Raw genomic sequence first — 27,324 nt, 5'->3', positions numbered from 1 at the left:
AATACTCCTTTAAGTTATAATATGTTCAAACAGATGTGATATGTTTCATGTTATGGGAGTTGAAGTGATTTAAATGTTTTTCAAAAAATCTTCCCCATTTATACCCCTTTTGTTGGCCTATATCCATTAACAAACTCAACTGAGAATTTCCATAACCATATTTTATGTATTAAGTGATTTATTTGTACAAAATTATGGCAGTTATAATGACAATAAAAATGTGGTACATACACATGGTAACGACTGCAACAGGTAGTCTTTCTTCGAAACATACCTAACAGTACAATTTATTCTAGTCATGAGTTTGCTTTTTTCAGCTAATTTATAATACCTGAACAATTTTAACTTACAAGAAATGTAACACATATTTAGTACTTACAGTTAAATTGATCAATACTACTTTTCACACTTTATTCTACAAATGATATTTAATCCCTACAGTCAAATAAATTAACCAAAAACAATTCATTTGAAATCAAATAACAAAATACTACTAGTTTATAAGATGGTAAGAATTCATTTAAAAGCATGTGTTATTTTTTAGTATGCAGACTTTTTTGGGAGCTGCATGTATATAAAAGCTTGTAACCTTTTAATTTTATTTTAGATATTTCAATTTTCTCATGTTACTCAATACATGTATGTGTCCACTGGCTTACGTAAAACACTTTTACATACATAAAAAACTTTTGTATAATTGTGCGCTGTGAATACAGGTAATCCTGAATGTTCTTATGAAGTGACATCCAATTTTAAATATCATTTAATTTAACACAATAAATCAAATGAGTGGTTGTAACTTATAATGAACACAAAAGTAAGAAAAAAAAGGCCACACGGCAGAAATGGTAGTTAAAAAAAAGGTAGAGGGCTCAGTGGAATTTCATTACATTTACAAATCGGAATACTTTTGTAGTTTATAATGTAAAAAAAAACCTTTATACTGAATAGTTATTGAACATAAAACATCAAGTAAAATAAGTTTTTAAGTGTGGATGTAGAACTTATTGAAGGTTCAATTGCATACTATACTACAACTTACTTTCTAACTAGCTGTATATACATCACATGATCATAGGTTATAAATATGTTGAAGATCAACATTTTAAATTTTCCTCTACAATTTATGGTCAGCCTTGCTATGTTTAAACTCGAATTACAATTCTTTGAAGAGAGTGGCCCAATCCCATGTATTGTGACTTTTTTTGCAATGTGATTCAAGGAATTGGACTGATCGGAAAAAAATGTTAAGGCAACAGATAAGGGAAACAGTAGAGAACTGTGTAGGAGGTTTAATAAAAAAAAGTATCCCGGTCACCATACCAATCTTTAACATCAAATAAAAAGTGTGAAATACCCCACACATATATGTTTGTATGCGCCTGTACAAAGGTTGTAATGATGGACTGCATGTTGACCAATAATGTTAAATACTGCTTCATCACATGTAAATGCTACCTGTGAATAACAAAGGACCTTAGAGGCAGGTGAAAATATATATCTGCACAAGTAGATCTTACAAGTTATGTTATGTAACATAAACATTTCACCTATATTTGGCAGCATTCTAGACATAATAAATTATAACAATAGATCCATACTTCACTGTCCACAGAATTAAAATATGTTGTAGCAGCACCACGATTCAATTTGATGCAGTCACATGTAGTGAAAGCTCCAATATCAAAATGTTCGGAACATACATATTTAGTTTTAAATGTTTCAGCATTACTGGCATCAAGGTCATAGCCAATTGCAGCAATCCACTTCAATAACCTGGAAACAAAACAAAAAAATTTTATAGTGTGAGCTAGTACATACTTAAATCAGTATTTCCAGATTATTAGCTAGCATGTAGCATACTATAAATATAAGGTATAAACATACATGTGTTTAATTATGTGTATTTAGTTTAGCATTACCACTCAATGAACGTATATATTTCAGAGGTAATGTTTTATTGTTAAAGTGCTGTAGAGTGTAATAAATTTGGTGGGTTTCTCTTAATTACGATATATTAATTTTCATTGAATCACATATTGTATAAATAATATAAATTCAGTAACACAAAACGATTTTTAGGGTTCATATCACAAATCATTACATTTAAATTACTGATTTATGGTAATTTTACTAAGCCCATACTATCCCCAAATGGGTATATGTATATATATGTGTATACATATGTGTGTGTATGTATATATATATATATATATATGTATGTGTATATATATGTGTGTGTGTGGGTTATTAAAAATAAATAAATGATTATACTACGTAATTACAAAATTATTATGTGCGCAAATTCAGGTCTCGATAATATCGCTCTATAAATCCTGTATAATAAGCCTTAACATAAATGCCTAACCCTTAACATGTTAAACCACTTATTGTAATTTTTTTAATATAAACATCAGTACTCACTTGCTTCGGCTTCATGGAAATCTGAATGTTGTCACATCAGGATTAACAGTAATACTGTTCCTGCACGAAGACACAAAACATTGATGTGTATTCACAGGCATCTTCATCGGCTTCTTAATTCACAATCATATAGGAAAATAATTCAAAATGATAAATCAAACTCCATTGTAAAATCCATCTTTCACTCGACCAAAATCTACTACAAACCGAAAAAAAAAAGAGCGACTATAATGCTCAAATCAATCTGTAAACGAATATTACTGCAAAAAAAAAACAATTTTTACAAATCAACTGTTTTTGAAATCAAAATAAATTAATATTACACTATATTTATTGCATTATTAGTATTTATTGCATAAATTTAGTTTCTTATAAACATTCAATTGACATTTGATTATGAACACTAACGCTACCTATGAATTTACAAAAGAACTAGGTCAATCTACTAGCGCTATCTGTTGTGCAGATTAAAAATAGTATCTGGGTACATAATGGCCTATTAGAGTTGCCACCCCCGGTGTATTGTATTGTATTGGTCTGTTTGGGTGTGCTTATTTGCTTAATTATGGATATTATTTTCCATGAAAAGGTACGTATTTGTTTTACTTTGGTAAGATAATTTTTATTATTTTAATTTTGATTGGCGTTTAGTTATTTATTTTTTTCAATTTGTTAATATTATTTGACATAACCTGTTAATGCTGCGTAGCTGTGGATGACAGAGCGCAGAAATTGTAAGGTAGCCATAATATTGCTTTCTCTTTCCACAGCAAGAGGGGTCGCTTTGTGCACAGCATTGTCTTAATGCGTTGCTGCAAGGTTCCTATTTTACACCTGTTGACTTGGCAGAGCTAGCCCAGCAGATGGACGACGAGGAAAGGAGTCGGATGGCTGAATGTGGCGTCGATAGTGAAGAGTACAGAAGGTTTCTTGAAGTAATGCCGAAAAACAATTTATTTTAATAATAGTTTTAGTTTTCGTTATTAATTCTGGTCTCCTGAGTCCAAATATTTTCACGGTAGTAATCTATATCCCAATACGAAAACAATATTGATGACGTCACTATCATGGCGGCGCTCACGTTATTACCACCCCTACGTTCGTACGGGACAAGCACGGGCATAGGGGGGTTTTGTGCAGCAAACATTCACATCTTGTCTTGTGATTAAAAAAAAATGTTTCCCAATGAAACTCTATATTCTCTGATATTTTATTCTAGGTTCTTCCTATCCTAGACTAGGTCACAATATTAAACCTCTATTACCTACAGTATCATATTCTATACCACAAACCCACTCAGTTTAGTATATTTTGTGATTCCACTTTTATATATTTGGTTTATTAATATTCAGCTACTATTTAAAAGTCAGTGGTATCATTAAGTACATTTACTGTAACACTGCCCATTCTAGTATAGATGACGATACCAAAGATATATTACCCATCGTATTGAATTGTGAATTACAATACCACTTTAGTATATTTTGCAGTACGCTTTTATATAATTTTATAATAATAGTCAACTTATATTTTGTGTCCAGGTTTTGTAAAATATACTACAGCCCTACCTTTTCTAGTGTTGAACATGATACCAAAGATATATTTTTTTACATATCAGGTAATTTCCTCAAGATACGTTTATTTAGCCAAACAAGCAAATTAAGATTTTCTGTCCAAATGCCCTGTTCTCATGCATACTGGTACCTTCAGAACATACAGGCTGTACTTATTTCAGCACCGCCTTGTTGATGACTTCATCAATATCGCTACCATGTTGCAATGCAAAATTATGAAACCTGTTTTAATGTGGCCGAACTAACCTTGCCAGACCTTTCATATTGTTACTATTTCTTCATTAAGTACATAACTAACCTAATATAAGGAAACAAGCTGTTTTTATATTTCCGAATAAATTTTGTGATTCACCTAACAAATGCCTACAAATATTTCACCCAAAATTGCAAATGAATGACACAACAACCGCTTACCTTTTGTAGCTTAATGATAGTCAATATAACTGTCAATATAAATCTTGTATTTTTAATTTTATGCCAAAAATTTTAGCCAAGGCATCATTGCTTTCTTGAATTATAACCTCCATTTTTGTGCCAAAATTCATTCTATCATCCAAATAATTTTCACGACACTATTCAGTCTTTCTCTGTTACCAATGGTTATTACTACATATTCTGTAGTTCCTCCATTCTAGTCTATCATTAGTCAACTTTCATGATATACATTTGTCCTACTCTCTTTCCACCCAATAAAAATCATTTGTAATGCACTGTATCTTGTTACAACTTGCTTGTGCCATTTTGCAATAGAGTTATGGATTATCTCTAGCAGGCTGTGATACATTTGTGCAATTCACCCGAGCTTTAGGTAGTTTGCAGTAACCGCGAGAACATAATAATATAAAATAGATACAAACCAACAAAGAATTTTTTTTGCAATAACTTATTGCATAAAATTTATAAATGTACTAGCTGCAGCATCCAATATTGCCCAGGTTGAACACAGAATGAAGATAAATTTTTTCTAACTCAGATTAAAGCAGTAATTGTCTTCTTAATTTGAATGTAAATTTTTCCTTATGATCGGTTGATTGTTATAGTAATTGCTGCGCTGCAGTGCCATCTAGTAATGAGTTATTGCTAAATGGATAGCGAGATAATATTCTCAGAGTTCAAATATCAATATATACTAATTTTAATGGCGATTGGTTGAATGGTGTAGAAGTTGATGCGCTGCAGTGGCAAGTTATTCCTCTACTTGTGCGACTTGGGGGATGAGCATCTAAAACAATGTCTGAGACATCAGTCGCCAGCACTTCACGACATGGTAGCCCTACTGTGGAAACCACTTATCTATGCAAAGTTATTTGTTATAAAATTGGCAGTGTTCAAAATCTGTTTGATGTGTGTCTAATTTTCTCAATACTGCTGTTTGATCAGATTGCTTAATTATATGATTAATGCTTAGGCAGACACCAATTAGAAAGGAGAAGTATGAACAGCTAATCAGAGTTTAGTCTTATCCGTTGTAGACGCTTTACTGAAAATGTTTAGATAGCACTGAATTTTCCATGCTACTTAAAAGCAAGGAAGTATTGCATGAAGCTTTTTGTTTAGTTCCTGGCATGTTTTATAATCATTCTCTAAGAGGATGATCATATAGGTACTTGAAGTAGTTTACCAATTTCAATTAGTGGTTAGGTTAGGTTTGTATATTACACATACTGGAATATCATGAGGATGGGCAGTTGAGTTAGTTAGCTACATTTAAAATTACTGCAAAATCATTTAAATGGTTGGTTAGGAATTGTCATTTTAAAATGTAGATAACCATCCTTACTAGTAGTATATGAAAGCCGGTACTGGAACTGGGCGTGGAGCAGGAGCAGGTGTCCGCCATCTTGAATGTTGATGTCATGGCCGCCATATTGGTTTACCTTGACCCTGGACGCCATTTTGGAATCTTTAATTTTGGATTATGATGTTACTCTGCGATCTTGGATTATAGAACTTTCCACCATTTTGGAAAATGGTGTCCTGTCCTTCCACCATTCCCCCCCTTATTATTCTCACCCTTTCTATCCCCCTCACTGTCCTTTTACTGTATAAATATTGATTTGTGGACCTTCAGTTTGCAACAGTAAAAGAAATCCTAACATTCAGCTAACACGAGTAGGTACACATTAATTGAAAATTCTAGAACAATGAGTCACAGTGCTAGAATCGGCTGTCACAGTAATTCTCACAATACAACTACATCATTTAAATTCATGAATCAGAGACAACATTAACCTTAAAAATTTAACATAATTACAGTAGCAGCCCTTAGTGGCATCACGCAACATGCCCTTCAACATCTCCACTTGACTCATGTACATTCATCACATTTTTTGACGTCACAGATCTGTGAATGGAAACTTTCCAAGCTACACATACAACATGATACTTATCAAACTAGTGACATAATATCCAATTACAACTTACAATAAGCTTTCCAGAATAAATAGGCTGCAGGAAGGCCCAAGAACAAAAGGACCTCGTCACAAACTTGCTCCGCCTTTCAAACGCAAGAAAGACGAGACTCGAACATTAAGACAGGTTGTGCACAAAGCAAACGAGTAATGGACCTGAAGCAACCCACGTTCATCATTAACCGGGCAAGAACGCGCACAAAGACAGGTGTAAACTTAAACATGACAGGCCGCAGCGAACTGCGATTAACAACCCACTTGTGACGCCAAGAGACCTGGCCACAGCCGCTTCATGACTCAATAGTTCAAATAAAATAAGAGCAAACATAGGCACTCGCAAAACACCGGGAACAAAGTGTAACAAAGCTAATAAAGGAAATTTTAGAGGGCGGGCCGGAACAGAATTTAAATTAAAGTGAAACACTAAGTTCCTTGAATTACCTTACATGACTTGCGCCTCCCTCGCGAACGACTAACCAAGACTGGCCGAAGCTAACACGAGCTGTTGCTTCCTCAAAGCTATCGAAACGAGTAGGGCAGTAACGAAACGCATACGAAGCTACAACAGACACACACACGCACACACAGCTTACGGCACATGCGCAGAGGGGAGGAAACTTTGGAGGGGGGATGGAGAACATACTCATCAGGGAGGGGAGGGGGAAAACACGCGAGCCGGCGCATGCTGTTGAAGAAAGGCGGGCTCTTCTACTGACGGCAACTTGCTACTAAACAGATAATCTGGACAACGCAACAACACAGCATCAAACAGATGTACCAAGTGATAATACTAAACAGACAACAGAATGACAACAGCACAGTTACAACACAGTATGCTTCCTACAACAAAACAGTTGTGACATTTCCGTAACCGACATCTGCACCAGTCATCAGGCTGGAACTGACTTATCACTCAATATTGAACATTAAAAATTGTTGTGTCCTAAAATTGTTACGGATATTTAAATTTCCTGTCTCCCCCAATTCAATAAAATATTTTTTTGTTAGGGCATCGTTGACTGTTCTGGATTGTAGAATGAAGCTATGATGATGTCTTGATGTATTTAGTGTACTGTTACACTCATACAGAGTATTTTACGTTAATTGTTTTGGTTAATGAGCATCAAAATTGTAATTATGTTTATGGTATAAAATTAGTACTGTGATATGTAGAAACAAATTTTGCTCTATGGCACCTGATATATCTTTGGTAGAAAGAAAAGAAAACGGTTGTTATTACATGTAATGGAGAGGAGAATAAGCAGAAGAAAATAAAAGTGTGTGTTCATTTGGAATGGTGATGATTATTTTATAAAAGATATAAATTGTTATAAACTTGGTGTTCCAGACTATATCAATAAGGACCTTTATTACTCACTCAGTGGTCTGAAGTAAGTGGTCTTATGCTCGTTACGTAAATAGCTACGCCGGCGCGGAAACTTTTCATATTCATCAAATCAATGTAATAAATTTAAATAGTTACTGCTGAAACCAGTACATTAGACTTAAAGAGTTGCATTTCTTTGTTTGAGGGTAGCAAGATGTGTGTGGTTGCTTGTTTGGTGTTTGTGGTTGGAGGTGTCGGACTAAGCAGTTGGTGTTGGTTGTGCAGCAACCGTCGGGCAACTACGACGACAGCGGCTACTTCTCGGTGCAGGTGATCAGCGCGGCGCTGGAGGTGTGGAACCTGGAGCTGGTGCCCTACACCAGCACGGAGCCCTGCGCCCTGCAGGCACAGAAGTGTCCCGCGTGAGTGTCGACTGTGCGTCTTGTTTCATCCACCCACGGTCATCCCAGAGCTTTCGAAGCTAACTTCTGGAACAACATACACATCGGCCCCTTGAAGTAATGCACTGAATTATTGTTCCAATAAACCAGAGCACTAATCAAATAGTTTTCTCTCTGTATTTGATGAGGACAGTTAAAGGCAAACCAACGAAGACAATTGCTTCTCCCCTGGCATCCTTCATTCACGTAGCCGGTAGCCCTTTCACACACGGACTTCCTTGTGATTGGCTTACGATGTGGGCTGCTGTGTCCCAGTACGTGAGTCACCTTCCGGTTACTAATAATCCAGTCCATACAAAAATTCTTCACTTTATTCTTTTTAAAGTAAATAGACACTGAATAATTTTTTTTTTTTAATTCTATAAACTTCACAGAAACTAAATAAAATGTTACTATGCATTTTCAAACTTACAATTATTTTTATTTTGTATCTAGTTATAAGTTTACTCTGTATTTAGTATATCGTCGCTTAGCAAATACCGGCTGACATTTTTAATGAAATTGACTTTTTGGTTCTATTCCATTCTAGCGGACGTTTCGCATCCACCAATACGATTTTTACGGCAAAAATCCTAGACAGCAGCACCATAGCACAAAAATGGAACCACTTAAATGCACAAAGCAGACACTGCAGTAGGCTCCATAGGAGAATAGTTGGTTAACCTGCTTTATCAAAATATTGTTTTAAAATAAAAACAAGTACATTAAATACACTCTATATACATACTTGAAAATAATCAGTTTTTTGACCCTCCTGTAAAGTTACTGAAATGTTAATTAGGCTGTTTTGTTAGCTAAGTGACGATATAGAACAGTATCTAAGTATTAGATTAGTATTGTGAGAATATGAACTGGTGTCCACATTCTGGAAAGGCCAGGAATTAGAAACTGTCAGGGAAAGTCATCAAATTTACTTGAAATCCTGGAAGTCATGGAAATCTCCATTTGATAGTCCTGTTTTGTTAGTAAAAAATGTCATGCTCCAGTCTGCCAACACTCAGACTGGGAAAAAAAAATTTTGTTCAAATGTTTTAGTGTATAGACATACACACTATAAAGTGGTATGTGCAAGGTTGTTTTAGTTCTAATTTTTGTTAATATAGGTGAGCTGATGGGATGGTGGTGGTTGGAATTTTTATTTCTTTTACAAAATTGCGAAATAGGTAAATTATTTAAAGAAATTAGTCAGGGAAATTGTATTATAATTTGGTCAAGGAAACTCAAGGAAATTTTATCACAGACATTGATAAGGAATCCCATTTTTATTCTGACGTTCAGTTCGTAGCAAGCTAGATCCAAAAAAAAATCTATAACACTGCAAAACATTAGTCGTAGTATTATAATGTTAGAAAATTTCTCTGACAACAACTTTAAAACCATGCAATATCATTCAATAACTTTCTTGTTTACTTGGTAAGAAATGCTATGAACACAAAAATAAAGATAGTTGACAAATAGACATTAATTAAATTTGATTATTTTTAAGCATAAGTGTAACTTAGTCTATTATGTGTAGTATAAAACATAAACGTGTGATGCATGTTAGACATTCTATAAATCTAGAAAGTAAGTAATATTTCTTTTTGAAAATTGGTTGATTTAGTTTTTCACACCAAATAGAATTTATGTATTTAGATTGCAATACAGTAATACCCTGAACTTTCGCGATAGGTGGGTCCAAGTAATAACCGTGTAAGGGTCATTCCACAAAAAAAAAAAAATTTGTAACTTTGTCACATAAGAAGTACATATTCCAACAGTGCAACCCTGAAGGTACTGATTTTTATCTGCCACCATTTTGATCTTAGAGACCAAAATGGCCACTGCCGTTTCCGCCGGGGGGGGGGGGGGGGATATTAGCTGTTACAGGGAAAACTGGGGAAAATTGGTTGAAGTGAGAGCATGTGAATCACACATGCAGTGCAGTGCTGACGGTCGGCAGCGGGGTGCTTGCTCGCAGGGACATGCAGGCGTACATATGCAACTACAGGGACCACTGGTTTGCCATCCGCCGCCTGGGCCACCAATGGTTCAACCTCAACTCGCTGCTGACCGGCCCGGAGCTCATCAGTGACACCTACCTGGCAATGTTCCTCGCCCAGCTGCAGCAAGAAGGTATCTTCTGGTTTCAACCAACCTTAGGCCCTACAGTCAACAATATAGTCGTAATGCTTGGCTGTTATTCAGTGGGGAAAATGGTTGGCTCTTTTTTTTGTGTCCACAGGAAATAATGTGCGTTGTGAATTGTCTCGAGTCTATTCCACTACCTGTATGTTTTGTATATTTTTTCATCTGACCTCAAAGATTTTCTGTTTCCCGTCCATTCAACTTATTTTAACATAATCTTTTATCATCTTCCTATCCTTCGTCCTATTGTCTTATAGTTGAGGAACAATATTCTATTTTTGGGAAGTTATCCTCAATGAACTGCCACATCTAGGGAATAGCTATGATGTCATGGTGGAAAGCATGCCACAGTATTACAGTAAAACCCCTTATTTGCACTTTTCAAGGAACCCCAAGGAAAAAGTGTAAATTGCGGGAAAGTGTAAATTGTGGGAAAGCACTTTTATATGCAGTTAATGCTAAATTTTAGCTTAAAAAAATGTATCAGCATTTACTGGTGCTACAAGACAAACAATAGTTGTTTACAACACATTTAGGGCACTGCAAAAATATAATTTTCTTAAATATAAAAAACAATGCAACATAAAGCCTACATTAAATTTTTCAATAATTTTAATTTTATCTTCAATAGATAAAGTATTTCGTGGAACTTTATACCTATCCATCTTCAATCAAAATCTTGCCATAAATAATATCGTGAGCGATAAAAAAACACGTGCTAACCAAAACGAACGTTGACTAATGTAAACAATGAAAGCCATCATAGATATGTACTGTACATAATGCAGCACTACTAAATATACGTACTGTGTATGAGCGCTTTCCGGTAGTATCGATAGCTCAGCGCTTCGGACTATGCTCTGCTACGAGAGTGCTCTATGACACCATAAATAAAACTGTTTGTGGTTCTGCTACGAAAGTTCTCTATGGCAGCAAAGATTAAAATGTTAGTAGAGGAGAGGCACCATAGAACTTGTCGATACATCAAAACGAAAGGTTACAGACAATAGGCGAACTACTTCAAACTTTTCACATCTATGACTAACGTGACGAGTATTTACATTTTTACCGTGTTTTGAAACGTACATTCCGGGTTTTTTGGTTACGTAGCGGTGTAATTTCAGGGAAAATGCAACACGAAAGTTAATGTACAATAAAACGGACCTACATAAAATGACGTTATTTGCGGGAAAACGTAAATAACGAGAACGTAAATACGAGGTTTTACTGTACACACTATTTACATGTATGTTGTTATATTTCTGTTCATTATTTACATCATATATTTGTTTTTTGTAACATCTAAAATAGATGAGAAAGTATTTTTGTGTGTGTTTATGTGTCTCATATTTATTTGACATATGTAACCACTGAACAAGAGGCAGGGAATTGTAACTTTTAGTTATGAATTGGTTTCAAACAACAGGACCCTTGGCAGTGTATTTTACTGAAGGAAAGAATAGGCTTGATTTTTGATTATTTGAGCCTTAATGTAAAGTTAAAGTATTCGTTGAAGAAGGAACATATACAGGAAATGAGGTTCATATTAGGCATGTGCGAGAAAGACTTTTTTGAATTCGAGACGAGATTGAGAAAGCAATTTAAAAATTCTCGAGAATCGAGTCGAGATCGAGAAATCTGTACTTTAGTTAACAGGATAATATGATCCAAACAAGTAAAACTCAATAATCTGACAAACATACATAATTATTCAATAATTTTATCAAGTATCCACAATTGCAATTACAATTACAACTTTACCTTTACACTCAAGTTTATTTGCCTACTGTCGTATGTAAACATACGTTATTGACTCCATAGTCTATACAGTTTCCTTGAGCCATGGACGGTACTTGATCATGAAAGTCTGAACATTCGCCACTATCGATATGTCACTATCGATACGGACCGCAATTTAAACATCATGTTGCTTGTTATATACTGCTGGCCGTGTGTATAACCTAAGGCCATAAAACAAAATGCAATCGCGGAAGAATTCTGCAGTCATGTTTATATTTTTATTTTTTACTGTACCGTTTTACGTTGATACTTGATATTGATACCGAAAATGATTTATTTTTAACTTTATTGTTGGTTTTATTAACGGAAAATAATCATTTTCTTCTGTAATTTAATGTGATAACCACAGCACAATTCATTGTTTACGTTTACCGTTTCATGTAGTGACTTGTGAACGGAAGTTGTTCGTTTTTAACTTTTTAATAATTTATCGTGTATACTATCCTAACAAGTATATTTTATTTTATTCGATCTACGTTACGTTGAAGATATGTTAATTATTTCAACACGCAACACAAAATGCTGCCTCAATATATTATATTACCTAACCTATTTCTTGTTTAAAAAATTCTCGAAAATTCCGAGCCAAAAAAATTATCTGGAGACGAGATCGAGAAAATTTCTGTCTCGACTCGTTCTCGATGATGCCGAGACTCGCACATCACTAGTTCATATGTATTAGATGAGTTTGAGTTATCTCCCAATTTACACTTACTCGCAGCTTACACTTGTTTCTTTATTCCCCCTTAAGTTTAAATAAGGGGTTTGCTGTTTGTTTCCAATCATAATCTCACTGCCGTCGTCTCTCGTAAATATGGCAGGCACCCGCCATTTCCTAGACTTAAGATACTGTCAATTCTTCAGAGGGCCATGTGCACTCACGACCCGAGGTCCAGAACTCGTGGAGTACAATGAATAATTGATTTAGTTTTACTGAGCACTCGCACACATCTCACACATGCACTCACGGAGCCATTTTTACACTAACTACTGTTTCTGACATAAATTACCAACATCCCCCAAATTGTTCACATACGTAAATTCCCTACTTTGGTTGCGATTTAGTAAATTCTGTCTCTGCCAATATTAGCTTCGCTGAGGCTGACGGCGATGCCACAGTGTGATGATAAAAACTAATTAATTACTCTTCAAAAAAAGTATTTACAAGCAATTAAAAAAAATCTTTTAAAGAACAACATGTAGTTTACATAAATATAAATAATATTTTTTTCATCATTGTTGAGAGTATTAGTTCTCTCTGCTGACAACACGCATGGAAGCGAAGCCGGCTGTGTGCCCGCAGGCTACTCCATCTTCGTGGTGCTGGGCGCGCTGCCCGAGAGCGAGGCGGACAGCCTGCTGCGCCTGGTGCCGGCCGTCCAGACGGTGAAGCCCCGGGCAGTGGCGGGCGGCGGCTCGGAGCGGGACCCCGAGCTGCAGCGCGCGCTGAGGCTCAGTCTGGGCGCGGGCGAGGCGGCGCGCCGGGAGGAGGAGGAGGGGCGGGGGCCCGGGCAGGAGCCCCGGGAGGACGGCGAGGAGGAGGAGGAGGCGCTGCAGCGGGCCCTGCGGCTGAGCCTGCAGCAGGACGACGACGAGGAGAGCGAGCTGGAGCGGGCCATACAGCTCAGCCTCGAGTGTGAGTGCACCTTTGCGGCTCTGTGGTTCGACGCAAACTCTCTGCTCGGGTCGGGCCGGAATTACCCAAGAGCAGGCGGAGCCTACGGAACCAAATGCAGTAGTGTCTCGTTTTAACCGAGCTTCGATCAACAGTGTTTCGATATCATCCGAGCCGACCTGAAGCACCATCGCTGGCAGACTGTTGAAAAATTTGCTTGATACAACCATTGTCAATAACCTAAAGAAAAATTATCCTCAATGATGGCGTTTACTCGTGCAAATCATTGAGTGATGTGGTGTGGAAGAACCTACACTAAAGAATAGCTAGAAAAACATCACCCTGAAAAATTTTATCTCTGGGCCTAACTGACAAACAAGATGATTCATGTTGTCAGAGATTATGCTTATTTAAGGTTGCTATGGTCCACATTAACTCGGTTAATCAAGACTTACCGTAGTGCCAATCAGGCATGGCGCAGTTGCACACCAACTCTCATAACATGGTTGCTTCTGTTATAGAAAGCTGGGAAAAGTCAGGGAAATCATATATATATTTAGGGAATGTTTTGTTGTTCTGACAATTAGGAAATTTTTCTGTTGTGCTGACAAAAGTGAAATGGAAAATACAACTTTCTTCTAGTTATGGCACCTCAAAAAATGCTTAAAATGTTTAATATCATGAATTTTGATTGATTTTCTTTTACGTGAAATGGAAGGGATTTTACTGTAAACACTGAGTGTAATAAGAAAAAACCTGTGTCCGCATGTTTACATTCAAGTTTGGAACTATACTTTCAATGTTTCAATATTTGTTGGCAAATCAATAGTAGTTGTTTACAAACACTTGTATCTCTCTAAAATGGCATTATTTTTGCTACACTGCCATTTATTTTGATATGCTGGCATCACCTATTGTGATCAAACACAAACTTTTTTTTCCATAATTTTGGATATTGCAGACTCTGGTTACTAACAGCGGTATAATTCTAAATAGTTATTAAAAAAATTGTGAAATATATAATTTATATTGCATCTTTTAAAATTTCCATTATTACCTTTCTCATGGGAAAGAGATCAAGGTCAAAGTGTTTGCAAGTTAAATATGTTTATTTGTGATTTATGCAATGTTTGTGTGGACGGGATGTTAACGTAGGGCTTATGTTTTAAATATTAAACAAGATATAGCAAATGAAAAACCAGACCGTACATTTTTTGATGCTGGCGAAAAGAAAATGGCTCCAGGAATCATTTAGAAATTCAAACCTACAACAAATACTACATAATAACACGATGTGACAACTATCAGCAAATTTGAAAGGGCATCGTTATTATGGCACTTCAAAACTAACTTTCAAAATCATATAACTTCATCTGGTGAATCTGGGAGGTATACATATATAAATAAGTACGTAATTGTAATTACATTACTTATGCTTTTTAAGAAGTACTGCCTTTAGTATTTTTTATTTTTCTCTTTTATATCTTAATTGTAGTTTGTTAGTTTACTTTAGCTTATAGTATGTCATTCTTAACCACCTGTAAAATGCTTTCACAGTATTTAAATGTAGGTAACTGTACCAACTGTCCATGCTATTTTAAATTTAGCGGACCTTACCAAACGAACTGTTCACATTATTTAATTTTTTTTTTAATTTTAGAAAACATAACCCAACTGAACATTCTTACAATATCACAGTATTTGTAATATATAAAACCTAACCTAACCACTCGTTAAAGTGGTAAACTACATGAAGTATCATGACACCTTCTTAAAGACTGATTGGAAAACATGTCACAAAGTGAAAAGATCTTTTTGGTTTTTTTTCTTTCAGAAAAGAGACACTCCTTCAGAATTTCCCAAAAAAAATTAATACAAATAGGGTGAGTTTTACCAAGTAAAATCATATTGTAGGTGTAGGTAAAGTACCGTATTTACCCGCATATGGGTCGCAGAATTTATGCAGATTTTTTTTTTTTGCTTGGTAAAATGTACTGTGATCCTTATGCAAATTTTCCATTTTGGGTTAAAAAAAGAATAACACTGTACTGTTGTGGTAGTACTTTCTCTACTATGTGCTTTAATAACTAGCCTGTGTTTGATTTTAATAAATATGTTACGAGTAAATATACATTTTTTAATTAAAATATCTCAGCAGTGTGAGTACTGCGCCATAAGCTACGTTTGCTGCCTGTTGTGCGGCTACCCAGCCGGTGCTGGTAAGTGACGTGGTGGTCTGCTGCTGGCCATGAGCTCAGCAAGAGTTGGGGGGGGGGGGGGGGGGGGAGGATCTTAAAATAAACCAGCCAGAAGAAGAGAGAGAGAGTGAGAAAAAGGGGAAGGGTGTACGTGTGTGTGTGGGGGGGGGAGGGGGCGCTTAAATGTCCACGAACATCACGCTTCTATCTCGTCAGGTTTTTGTAATGCATCTTTGTCCAAAGATTGTTTTTGCGTGAGATTTCCTATGCTTTCTACTGCAACATTTTATGACAAAACTGCTGTAAAGAGTGTTCTTGTTATTATTGAAGAATGGTGGTCTTTTCTCTCTTGGGGTAAGCGACAGGTAAAAAAAATTATAGGGGGGAAAGGGAAACACTTTTCCTTTGTATTTTTTGTTAGATAGTGCTTAGACGAGGAGGGATGAAGGATGAAGGGGGGAAGGACGCCGTGTTTCTTACATGGCAATAAGCTGAGACATGGACCATAAAGACATCACTTGTATTCTTCTGCAGACAGATTTATGTCGCGACTCATATTCGAGGGCAACTCTTACAGTGAAAAAGTTGGATTATTAAGGATGCAACCCATAAGAAAGGGCGACTCATTTGTGAGTTAATATGGTATTTTGGTTGAGTTTTCTTCAGAAAAAAAAGATTTTCTCATGTAAAAATTAATTTATTTTGGTAAGTGTACATTTTTAAATTAAAATGGCAAATTTTAAAGCATTTAGAACCTGTCTCCATTGGATTATTCTTATCTGGAAAGTCAGGGGAATTTGTTGATTAGGTCTGGAAAATCTGGAAAAGTTAGGTATTTGGAATTCCAAGCTTGTAGCAATCATTTATAAAAACATGAATTTCTGTAATAACACTTTTGTGTGCATCTATTGGCCAGCGTTCATTTTAAAAGGGTATATATAGCCCTCTAAGAAAACTGCAGCGACCAAGAATATTTTGACCTCCTTAGGCATCCCACTAATACACATTCTCTACCCTACTTTCTCTTTTGGCCTGCTGATGTCTCATGCTCCTCACCCCTAAGGTGACAACTTGTAAGACATGTTACATGCACTATACAATGCAGTTACATGATGATAAATTGACAATTTTTATTTCTAAAAAAAACATTTGCAACCAATTCATTTAATTTTGTCAATTATAAAAATAGGATAATGCTTTGTGTTTCAGTAAAAGCATAGTCATCACTACATAACTATGAGTAAGTTATCACGATTAGTCATAAGTACACAACACATTAATTCAGTAGCTTTTTAAAGAACAGAACTGTTGTAAGAATTGCAGGAAAATTATCAACATAATTTATTTAAAGCTCCGTCTGGTGTCTCACCGGGGGAAATGTGTGATGCAGCACCAATTTTTGCAGACGGTTGAGATTAGTTACCGAGATGTTTTGGTCCTTTCAGCGTGTATGTCTTATGATGGGAAAAACAGCTGGCGTCCCATGGGAGGCAGTAAATTTATCAGGTTATGGTGTCAGTTTATTATAAAGGACTTTGGGTCTGTTTTTTTTTTTTTTTTTTCAGAAATGCCTCAATGCGAGTGTAATGTATTTTATATGGTATAGTGTCCTTGTATTTAAGATCTGTGTTGTGGTTGGTTGGTGAGGTTACATGGTTGTCCCTTCCCTGCATTGTGGTAGGCAGTTACGTAGCCTCATCAGTTGTTGTTAGAGTGCTGTGCTGACAGGTTGCGCCATCTGGCAGCTCACCAAACAAATTTTGTGTGCACTTAGAGGCAAACATCTTCACATCTTGGGTTGGGGCTGTGCCACAGCTAGTGTAATACAACCTTATTTTTTTTCCCCTTCATTTTTCAGACTTTTTAACCATTAATGTGGGCTCCGGTCATGCGGTGTAGGCCCGGGTAGGCAGGTGCTCCACCATATTTACCTGAATATAGTGCTGTGATTCTTACCAAACCTGTGGAAACTAAAAGGAGCTGTCGTATTATAATTGAGAACTTGTATCTAGCCATTGGAAACAGCTTAGTTGAAGTTCAGGCTCAGCCTTTTAAATGTGTCACTCATGCCGCTTTAGACCGCTGTTAATTACCACCCTAGTTGAAAAACTACATGCTCTGCCTGTAAAATGCATCACTAATGCCACTTTAGTCCGGGGCTTCCTGAACCTCTGCACGTATGTGACAGATTAGAGAAGGATAAAGGAGAGGGTGCAAATTGAGTTTTGTCACTGGGACGTTTCTGCTTCTCTTCTTCATTGTGACTGCTGGGGAAGATGCTCTTCACAGACAACCACTTTATATCACCACATTCTTTGCTTTCTGAACATTTCCTGCTTTTGAACTATAGTCATAAAACACATTTTTTTAAACTGTGGCTTGGTGTTTCAAAAGAAACCATGTAAATTACTTTACTGACGAAAGTGGCACCAGAAAGGGTCTAGTAAATACGGAGTAAATTTTATAATTTAAATAATTTTCAAGTGCTGTGTACTTGAATTGTCTTTTTCATAAACTTATAATCGAAACGTTTGTGGTCGCAGAATATTCAGAGAATCGCTAGGGACATTCTTTCGTTAAGGCACAGGACTGTGAGGAGTGATTTCTTTCGGTCGCATCATGTAATGGACATGTAAATTCAGCTTGAGAAGAATGAATAGCAAAATTATATTTAATATCTTTCATAGAAAAATTACCATTAAAAATTTCAAAATAATTAATCAGAGATAGAACTTAACACCTAACTACCTGCAACCTCAGATGAAACATTTTTCAAGTGTTGTCTGTATGTGCAAGGAACGATTGTCATATTTAGCCGGGCACAATACTTATCATACTGTATGCAATTTAGTGACAACTGTTAATGTCTATGTAATAAGTGTGTGTGTTGTGACTGCATATTCAAGTCAAATATGATAGTAAATAATTTTTAACTTTAAAATATATTATTCTATTAACCAAGCTTCGAAAACCTAACTGAGGTTCTGTATTATCTCAGCTGACCTAAAGGAACATTATCACCAAATTATTTTGAAACATTTGCTTGAGGACCTAGATAATGATTTGACTGTTGCGAAAACCTGAAGAAAATTGACTTCAATGATGCCATTTACTGGTTGGGCAAATCAAAAAGTGATGTAAAAGAATCTTCATCGAAGAAAAGTTGGAAAAAAAAAAAAACATCAACTTGAGAAATCATATCGGTCCTTGGGCCAGCTGAAAACCAAGATGCTATTTCATTGTATCAGTGATGTCCGGAATTGTGCTGTGGTCTACATATTCTCTGTTAATCGAGATTCTATGGTATATACTCAATCTGCATGCAAATGTAGGTGTATTGCGGAATGCCTGGGAAAGCGACAGCGTGTGGCGTGGGCTGTTGCAGGCGAGGCCTCCGCGGCGAGGGTGGACGCAGACGAGGTCCGCAGGAAGCGCCTGGCCTACCTCCAGGGACGCAGCGGGGGCTCTCAGCAGAGCCTCGACCTGCCCCCCGCCCCCCTCGCCGAGTCCCGGGTCAACACCTAGTCCCTCGCGTGTGTCCGGTCCTGTTCGGGACAGGGAGAGAGTGTACCTGCTTAGCTAGTGTCGGTATGGCCAGTAATATTCCTCCTCCGTAACCAGCCTTTTAATACTTTTAACCGTGTTCACTTTATTTATTACCACTCGTCAGTAGAGATCTGAGAAAGTGATATTTCAATAAAATCACAACAAAAAAGCAAGGTGATTTTATTTTGCACTTATTTGGCAGAAATAGAATTTAAAAAGAAAATTGAAAATATTAGTTAGTAATAGTTGTAAACGTCATAGAAATTACAATTAATGAATATCTTAAGCTTAATGAATTTAACATTAAGAGTGTATGTCCCGTTACAGGTCATTATTTTATATTTAAGTTCTATACGGTCCAACTTGCCCACATCTTGAGAGACTGGACTTTCACAAAATGAAACAATAAATATGTATATATTACGTATGTTTTGCATAATTAGCTAGCAAAGCTGCGTTTTTAACATTTTTGTGCAGTATCGATAAGGAGAATGAAATGGAATATAAAACTATACCTTTTTAGGTGTAAAGTCAAATTTACTGACTGCTATGTGATATGGTTTAAATTTCTTTCAGAAATTATTTAATCTTACCTGGTCCATAAAAATCATCAGAATTTTTATGATTTTAAAAAACTAAATACTGTAATAATAAAATAATTTTTTTCTGAAATAATTTTAAACCATGCAATGTCTTCAAAAGATACCATAGTAAACACGTCAATATTGGCTTCTTTCAGGTTCTACCTTCTGTCTGTGATGACTAAGTTATGGTGAGTAAGTAACTGTTTACTGTCAACATTGCTTGTAGGTTTACAAATGGCATGCAGGACGACTAGTGAAAACAGATTCTAATTTACACTTGGAGAAGTCAGCACTTTATAAAACATTTCTTGCACATCTTCGTTAAGAATGTCATAACCTTGAAGCGTTTAGTGTTTTCAAACTGATGAGTTCGTAAATGGAATTCATAAGTGCAATAACATCTTTTGATTTGTTAAGGATGACAGTCATTGGGTTAAAAATTTATTTAAAACTGAATGGTGCAGAAGGTTCATTGTTCAACATTTGCTATATGCTGTATCTATTTGGCATTCATGCGTAGCAGGAACTTGCTCACTTGTTTTTTAATTAAGGGTAGCATTTTTAAACACCGAACTAAATGTTCCCTTTGAAACATTCTTTAAAATGTCCATGGTTGCACTCAAAATTACCATACAGAATATAAGCCATCAAATACATTGAACTTTTAACAGATGTGTATTTACTATTTTTACGTAGCGTTCACATTGTAGATAATCTGTTCCGTGAGATCCGTCTGCGTTTATGTGATCCGTCTCCGTTTCCCCGTTGTAAAACGAGCCTGAATGGGCCTTCGGTATGCATTGTTGTCCCTCAACGTAGTTAGTAAAATATTTTTTTTTTCATTTGACACATAAATTTAATGGCATTAGATGCATAAACAGTTAACACTGTCACTTATAAACTCGTCAGCCTGTTGCCTTCCATTTACTGCATTTTTGTCATTTCTTATGTCTAGAAATTATGAAGTTAATGTTTAAGACTGGAATTAAAAATAACAACTTTTTGGATATAATATCTAGGGGATGGAAACATTAGCATCTTGGTATAGATGCTATTTATTTATTTTGCTAATTTTCTCTTAAAATGCTATTTTTTGTTAATTTCCAACATAAATGTTATTTTAGCTATTTTTCTAAATAATCAGGGGTGCATAAGCATTGGAAATTTTGAATGGAGTAGAGTTTTAAGTACTTGACTTGAGCCTAATTTTAATGCTCGAAAAATTGGAGTAGTTCACTGTTTGGTCTAGGGACATAATAAAACAATTATGAAACCTCACTGTTACAAACCTGGAGTACCTAGTCTTATAATTATATACCTAATAATTGTGAAGTTCTTAAAATGCAGTTAAGTAGAAAATGATTTGTTGATGCAAAAATGATTAAAAAGGCATTTGATAAAATTTTAGATCTTAAACATGCAACGATGCAACATTTATAGTCTCCAGTGGTTTCATTATTATGAATAATGACGTAAATGATTAAGTATTGAATTTGCTAGCAATGGTGGCTGATTTTACATAATCTCGTACTGTATTTATAATTTTAATTTTGGTTTGAACATATTTTCTGTCATTTAGCGCATCGCGATCATAATGTTGTCTACCTTAACCTATACTACAAAAAATATATATAACTTCTATCCAAGCACTATACTCAAAATTTTGTAGAATTCGCTGCAGTAACCAAAGATTTTTTTTTTAATGTGCTTTGAATATCCTTATCTTCATAAGTAATATTTGTACCGACCGTCACTCACTGAAAAGAAACAAATATACAAAATACACGTCCATTTTACCTGCCTAGCTGAATATAATAATGGCACACGTGAATGTGATGTGAAGACAAATGAACAGCGAGTGATAAATAAACACAGATGAAGCACTATAGTTAATGCACAAACACAATAGTTACCATAAAAGAACTACAGCTACTGTAGATGCACCATACTTACCACAGAAGTACAATAATTACCACAGATGCACCATAGTTACCGTAAATAACATGATGCACATTGAGCTAGTTAAATGTTACGGCAGTGCTGCTAGTCCTATAGTGTGTAGGGCAATAAAAAACTTTAATTTTTAAAACCGCAATAAAATGATTTTGTCTGTGTGAAATGTTGTTTTCCTTTTAATGTTACAAATTAACATCCTAAAATAAGTCTTTAACTACAATTAGGCCTGTGTGAATAACAGTGTTTTTAGTTCGAATCAAATACGAATATGAATAATTGAATATCAAATTATTCATGGATACAAATATGTATCAAATTTGAATAGTAAAAATGAAAATTAGAATCCCACTAAAAAATATTTTTCATGTCATGTAACAATTTCTGGAAAATTAGACAACTTATACTAAAGTGAAAGGTTGGTTAAATTAAGTCAGCTACAAAAAATTTTAAGGAAAAAAGGTTTTATTAAAGTATTTTTTAAATTATGAAATAATTTTTTGGTTTTTTAAATTTTGCAGCAACCAACCAACCTATTTGCCTTATTTTCTACAACCGGCTACTCTGCATATTGATCCAGAAAATTTTTGTGAACTTCAAAACAGTGAAATCCATTGCTGTTTATTTAATGAAAACCGTTAATTTTTTTTAAATACTGTATTCCCAAATTAGTGATTGAATGAGCTCATATTTACATATTCAAACCGTAGATATTCATGAGTTTTCATTGTTAACGGCTGCCAGGTAAATTGTATTTTAGTTCAGCAATATTATAAACACAATTTCTGCCAATTTCATTTGGGAATTTAAACCATTTTTTACGTGTTTTTAAATTTATTTGTGAGTTGTAACATCTATTTTGTAATAGATACATACAGCAAGTAAGCTGCTACTGTATCACATGTGTGATCAAATGTGACTATCGATTTATACGGCGTTGAACCTATGACAATTAGGTATGTACTTCTTTTAATGCCCATCTCAGTAGTGGGTGTCTATGTTTTTTGGTGTTGTAGTTTATTTTTTCCCTCTTCTGGTGTGTGTGATGAAATGAATATAAATAATATTTGGTTTCCAAGTTAGAAATGGCAAATGTGCCGTGTTTTGAATCATTCCCGCGATTTTTCTGTTACTGTTTAGCGAGACAGTAGTAAAAAAAAGAACTTTGAATACTTGTTGCATTTTTAAAAAGTCACCTATTGTTCATGTTTTTGATAATGAAGCCCCATTAAAATATCCAAAAGGGTATTTATAATGCAGAAATGTCTTAACCGCAACAGTGAACGTTGATATAACGATATAAGATAAACTCACGAGGCATGCTATGTCCACTATTCGTAAGGAAACAAATATTCACTATTTCAAAGTGTTTTTACTATTCAAAGTGTTTATACAAATCCAATACGAAGTTTATTATCCGTATTCATATTTGAAAATTTGAATATTCGCACAGGCCTCACTGCAATGCAACTGGACAAGCTTCAGAGAAAGGGTTAATCAATTTTTTTATCTATTTTTTTAATTAATACAAATGACTAACTTACATTGAAATAGTATACAGTTGTAAAATTATTTTGTAATTCTAAATACTACTGTAGATAGGGACTGTAGGCAATCATGTAGTTAACAGTATGATGAGAGATTCAAAAACCATTATGTGCCACTGTTTCCTGTAATTTGAGCTTAAAATAAAATGCAAAAAAAAAAAAGTTATGGGGACTACTCGACTCAAAAATACTCGATTTTGTGCACTACCTGACTCTGCTCAACTAAACATCAAAATATGATACTCTTGTGCCTCTATAAATAATTTTTTTTTTGTTAAATTTGTTTAAAATATCCTTCATAAAATGCCACAACTGCTACATTAATTTTAACGGTTTTCAAAATTATTGTACAAATTATATCTTTTCACACTTTGAAAACAATATTTTTAGCGACTTGACTCGCCCTATTTTCATACTTTGCAGTTCGTATGGGACACATGTGCATGCATAATTATTTTAATGTATTTTTGTCACTTAAGACTTCAGTGAATACACAACCCCGTCTACCATCTTTGCCACTGATTTTTTTCATCTCATGAACCAAAGGTTTACGGTTGGCTAGTAAGATGAAAATCAAACGGGAATTTTGCTTTAGTGTGATTATGCAGTACTACAGGTGTTTGGTGTTTCCTTAAATGTTACCCTTGACCCACGTGATGAATTCCGGTTATTTTTCTCTACACTAGTTTTTGTAACCAGCGTACTTCGTGATGCAGCCAAGTTAGATGCATTTGAGATAACTTCAAAATATAAGCCCAACCCAGTTAATCCAGTTGATGTGTGAATTATTATGAATGAAACCTTTTGCTTAATGTTTGTAAGCATATTACACTACCAATTTTTTAAAGTAAAATTATCATTAGTATATTTTAATTTTTAATGTTTTAATCAAGAAAGTCGTCAACAGTTTGTTATTTGTACAAAAAATAAAGAGTAAAATAAATAAGTGCTAATTTAAAAAAAAATAGATGCTAATTTTTTCAACTCTTAGTAATAACGGTAACCTAAAAACTGGGAACGGGACTTCTAGCTTCTTACTTACCAAATAAATATATATTGCTGAATGCCATCATGGTGGATTTATTCCATATAACATTTGGTGTTAGTTTCAACAGTAACATGTATTGTATACATTGAAAGAAGTCAATATATTTATTACATTTGTCGGAAAAGTCGTGAAAACACAACCTTTCTAAAATGCCAAATGTGAGCCTATTATAATGAATTTGTGTAAAAGATTAAAATAATTAGAAAATCTCATTTCAACTTCAAAGCATCACATAGCCTTATTTTTAGAGTTTATATCTATTGTAAATTTTTCAGGTCTCTATTTACCAGTAAATGAAATTGTTTTCAACATTTTTCATGTTATGCATGATACTCTGTGTTTTTTAAGTGTAAATTATAGATTTTTATTAGGTGTAAACATACTAAGTCATCATTCAGTAAGTAGTGTAAGGTTTTTTTAAGCATGAAGAACATTGGTTTTGATAACCTCGAGAATGCATGTGAAATTGACAGCGGGAATTCCAAACGGTGCAAAATCTGTTAGAACTGGTCAGTGGCAAAAAAAAACATAGCTTATTGATTTGAAACTAATGTATTGGTACCTATACGTATAACAGTGATGTTCATATAATTTTAGTTGCTGCTATGTATTTACTATACTTTGTATGAATCAGTGTAAAAATAGTTTAAAGATTTTGAAAGTTATGTGTCTGTTTTGTCAATCTTTAAACACAGCACTAGTCTGGTTAATTTTAATGCTGAGTTCCGAACCAAAAAATTATTGGCAGACCTTAAAGATTTTTGTTATTATTATAATATTCATTGTGCAGTGAGCAATGTTAGATGTCATAAGTGATTTTGTTGATAAAATTTTTGTATTGTTAGTTTTACAAAAAGTAAAAAAAAAAAAAATTGATGTGTACATACCACAGGATTTTTGTGGTTAGGTTATGTCTATTCTTGGAAACAACACAAGTATTGACTTAACCTCAGATACAAGCATTCATTAAAAATGTTAAAATGTTTATGTGGAAGTCAAAATTTAGTTCATTGGGATTTTCAAAAATTTCTTTTAAAAATTAATGTAAGTTAATTTATTATAATTATTTAAAATTAATTTGATTCTATATATGTACTTCTCAGGTGCTTGTTCAAGTCATTTTTTTCCAACAGTGATTACTTTGGAAATATGCATGTTTGTAAAGCTCCTTACAAAATAATTTGCTAAAAAAAAATTGTGTGCTGTAGTACAGTGTACACATATATTTTAATGTACTGGCTAATGAAATGTTAACCAGCAGCTGATACACAGGCTTAAGTAAATTTAAGTACTTGTGTGAAGTCAAAGTTTTTAGATTCATGTTTCACTGTAATTTTGATGTTTTCCTTTTCTGTAAGTTTAGAAAAGATGTATTAATTAATTAAGTAGAATAATTATGTACAACCTGCCATAAAAGTAAAATCGATTTGCTAGGAAATATAATATTGGTTCATCTTAATTAGTTATTTGTTGTAATGCATTGATTTTACATAAATGTTAATTACCGTAAATAACCATACTTGACGCGAGGGTTCAGTAACCTTAAATTTTATGGATTGTGTATATACTATTCAAATTTATGAATTATATAGTGATAACTGCCACATGTAGTAAATAAATTACAGTTATAATACAACTTAATATATGTTTTTATGTATGGCTGTATTACGTGTAAAAATGTGATACATTTTATTGTAATTGTTTCTGTTGATGTATTATTGAAAAATATGAATACAATAACCATGATTAATAATTATAATAAATCAATTCTCTGTTGATAGATTTAAATTTATTTTATAACCTTTGTGTCCATCATTTAATATTAGCATATTAAGGTATAAAATAACAAATTAGCCAAAAAAAATAGTGGATTTTGTCTTGACCAAATAAAATATTATATACAGTAGAACCCTGTTATAATGTTCCTGCATATAATGTTTTCCTGCTTATAATGTCATATTTTTAAAGTCCCAATATTTCCCCCATAAGGACAATGTATTTATTTCCTGCATATAACGTTCATAAATAGTTTCATTTCCTGCTTACAATGTTTGCTTTCTAACATTCAATAAATGGGGAAAAAATGTTTTAAAACCAAATTATTCCAACACTTACGATAAAAAGTTTCCTTTATGTATGTTTATGTTTACAATCACTGCCATACAATACATGAAGTTTGATAAAATACAATTTTATGCAATATACTGAAGGTACACACTACACAATGTTCATAGTTACGTGTCAGTTGGCACCCTTAGTCAACTCTTCTTTTTCTTGCCATTCCAGTGGGTATTCAAATGCAAGTACATAGTCCTACGATATTTAAGTTGCCAACCATTGAGCGAGGGCATAACTAAAAGTGTTTTCTATTGCTTATCAATAATTTTTTTTTTCATTCATACGTAGGAATCCCAAAATTAAACATTTTCAGGTGGCGAAGGAGTAAACGTTCTCACTTTTAATGTTGTCATCATGAATCGTGAGACAATTTTACAAAAAATGTGGCAGTGTATCTTTAAAGACAAACAAAATTTAACCAGGGAACAAGACGAAGTTGAAAAATTGTTGGCTTGTTTCAGAAAATTCATGTATCAAGTATATACTATCTTTGGTTTTAACATTTAAGTTGTTTACATAGCTTGGTGAGTCCATTGGTACAAAGCTCGAACATTGTTAAGTGCTAAATTGATATTTCCTGCTTATAATGTT

General features: G+C 34.4%; 1 protein-coding gene and 1 long non-coding RNA gene across 5 annotated transcripts; one reads left to right on the top strand and one right to left on the bottom strand.

Moving 5' to 3' along the window:
- Positions 1–160: 160 nt before the first annotated feature.
- On the bottom strand, positions 161–2,980 carry LOC134533722 (uncharacterized). The gene is made up of 2 exons (XR_010075377.1): positions 2,425–2,980; positions 161–1,776 (listed from the first exon to the last, which is right to left on the bottom strand). It is a non-coding gene; the product is annotated as an uncharacterized LOC134533722 (long non-coding RNA).
- Positions 2,608–22,786, top strand: LOC134533721 (ataxin-3-like). Of its 4 annotated transcripts, XR_010075376.1 has the most exons (7): positions 2,608–3,013; positions 3,195–3,359; positions 8,022–8,158; positions 10,140–10,312; positions 13,428–13,760; positions 19,323–19,525; positions 20,223–22,786. XR_010075376.1 is itself a non-coding variant. In XM_063371304.1 (6 exons), the coding sequence occupies exons 1-6, from the start codon at positions 2,990–2,992 to the stop codon at positions 19,460–19,462; spliced, it is 927 nt and encodes a 308-aa protein (XP_063227374.1). In that variant the 5' UTR covers positions 2,608–2,989; the 3' UTR covers positions 19,463–22,786. The 4 variants fall into 4 exon arrangements, 3 of the variants coding, with proteins under 3 accessions (XP_063227374.1, XP_063227373.1, XP_063227372.1); XM_063371304.1 differs by having other exon boundaries at positions 8,067–8,158; positions 19,323–22,786; XM_063371303.1 differs by having other exon boundaries at positions 10,158–10,312; positions 19,323–22,786.
- Positions 22,787–27,324: the final 4,538 nt, after the last annotated feature.

Source organism: Bacillus rossius, chromosome 7 (assembly GCF_032445375.1).
Source record: "Bacillus rossius redtenbacheri isolate Brsri chromosome 7, Brsri_v3, whole genome shotgun sequence".
NCBI classification, from domain to species: Eukaryota; Metazoa; Arthropoda; class Insecta; order Phasmatodea; family Bacillidae; genus Bacillus; species Bacillus rossius.
Note: the sequence above shows the minus strand (reverse complement) of the source record. Positions and strands in the feature narration are given on the sequence as shown.

Excerpts from the sequence above, each read along its gene's own strand:
- LOC134533721 (XM_063371302.1), top strand. The coding sequence starts at position 2,990 with ATGGATATTATTTTCCATGAAAAG. Across the intron at positions 3,360-8,021 it reads AGTACAGAAGGTTTCTTGAA|CAACCGTCGGGCAACTACGA; the intron begins GTAATGCCGAAA and ends TTGGTTGTGCAG. Across the intron at positions 13,761-19,322 it reads CATACAGCTCAGCCTCGAGT|GCGAGGCCTCCGCGGCGAGG; the intron begins GTGAGTGCACCT and ends GGGCTGTTGCAG.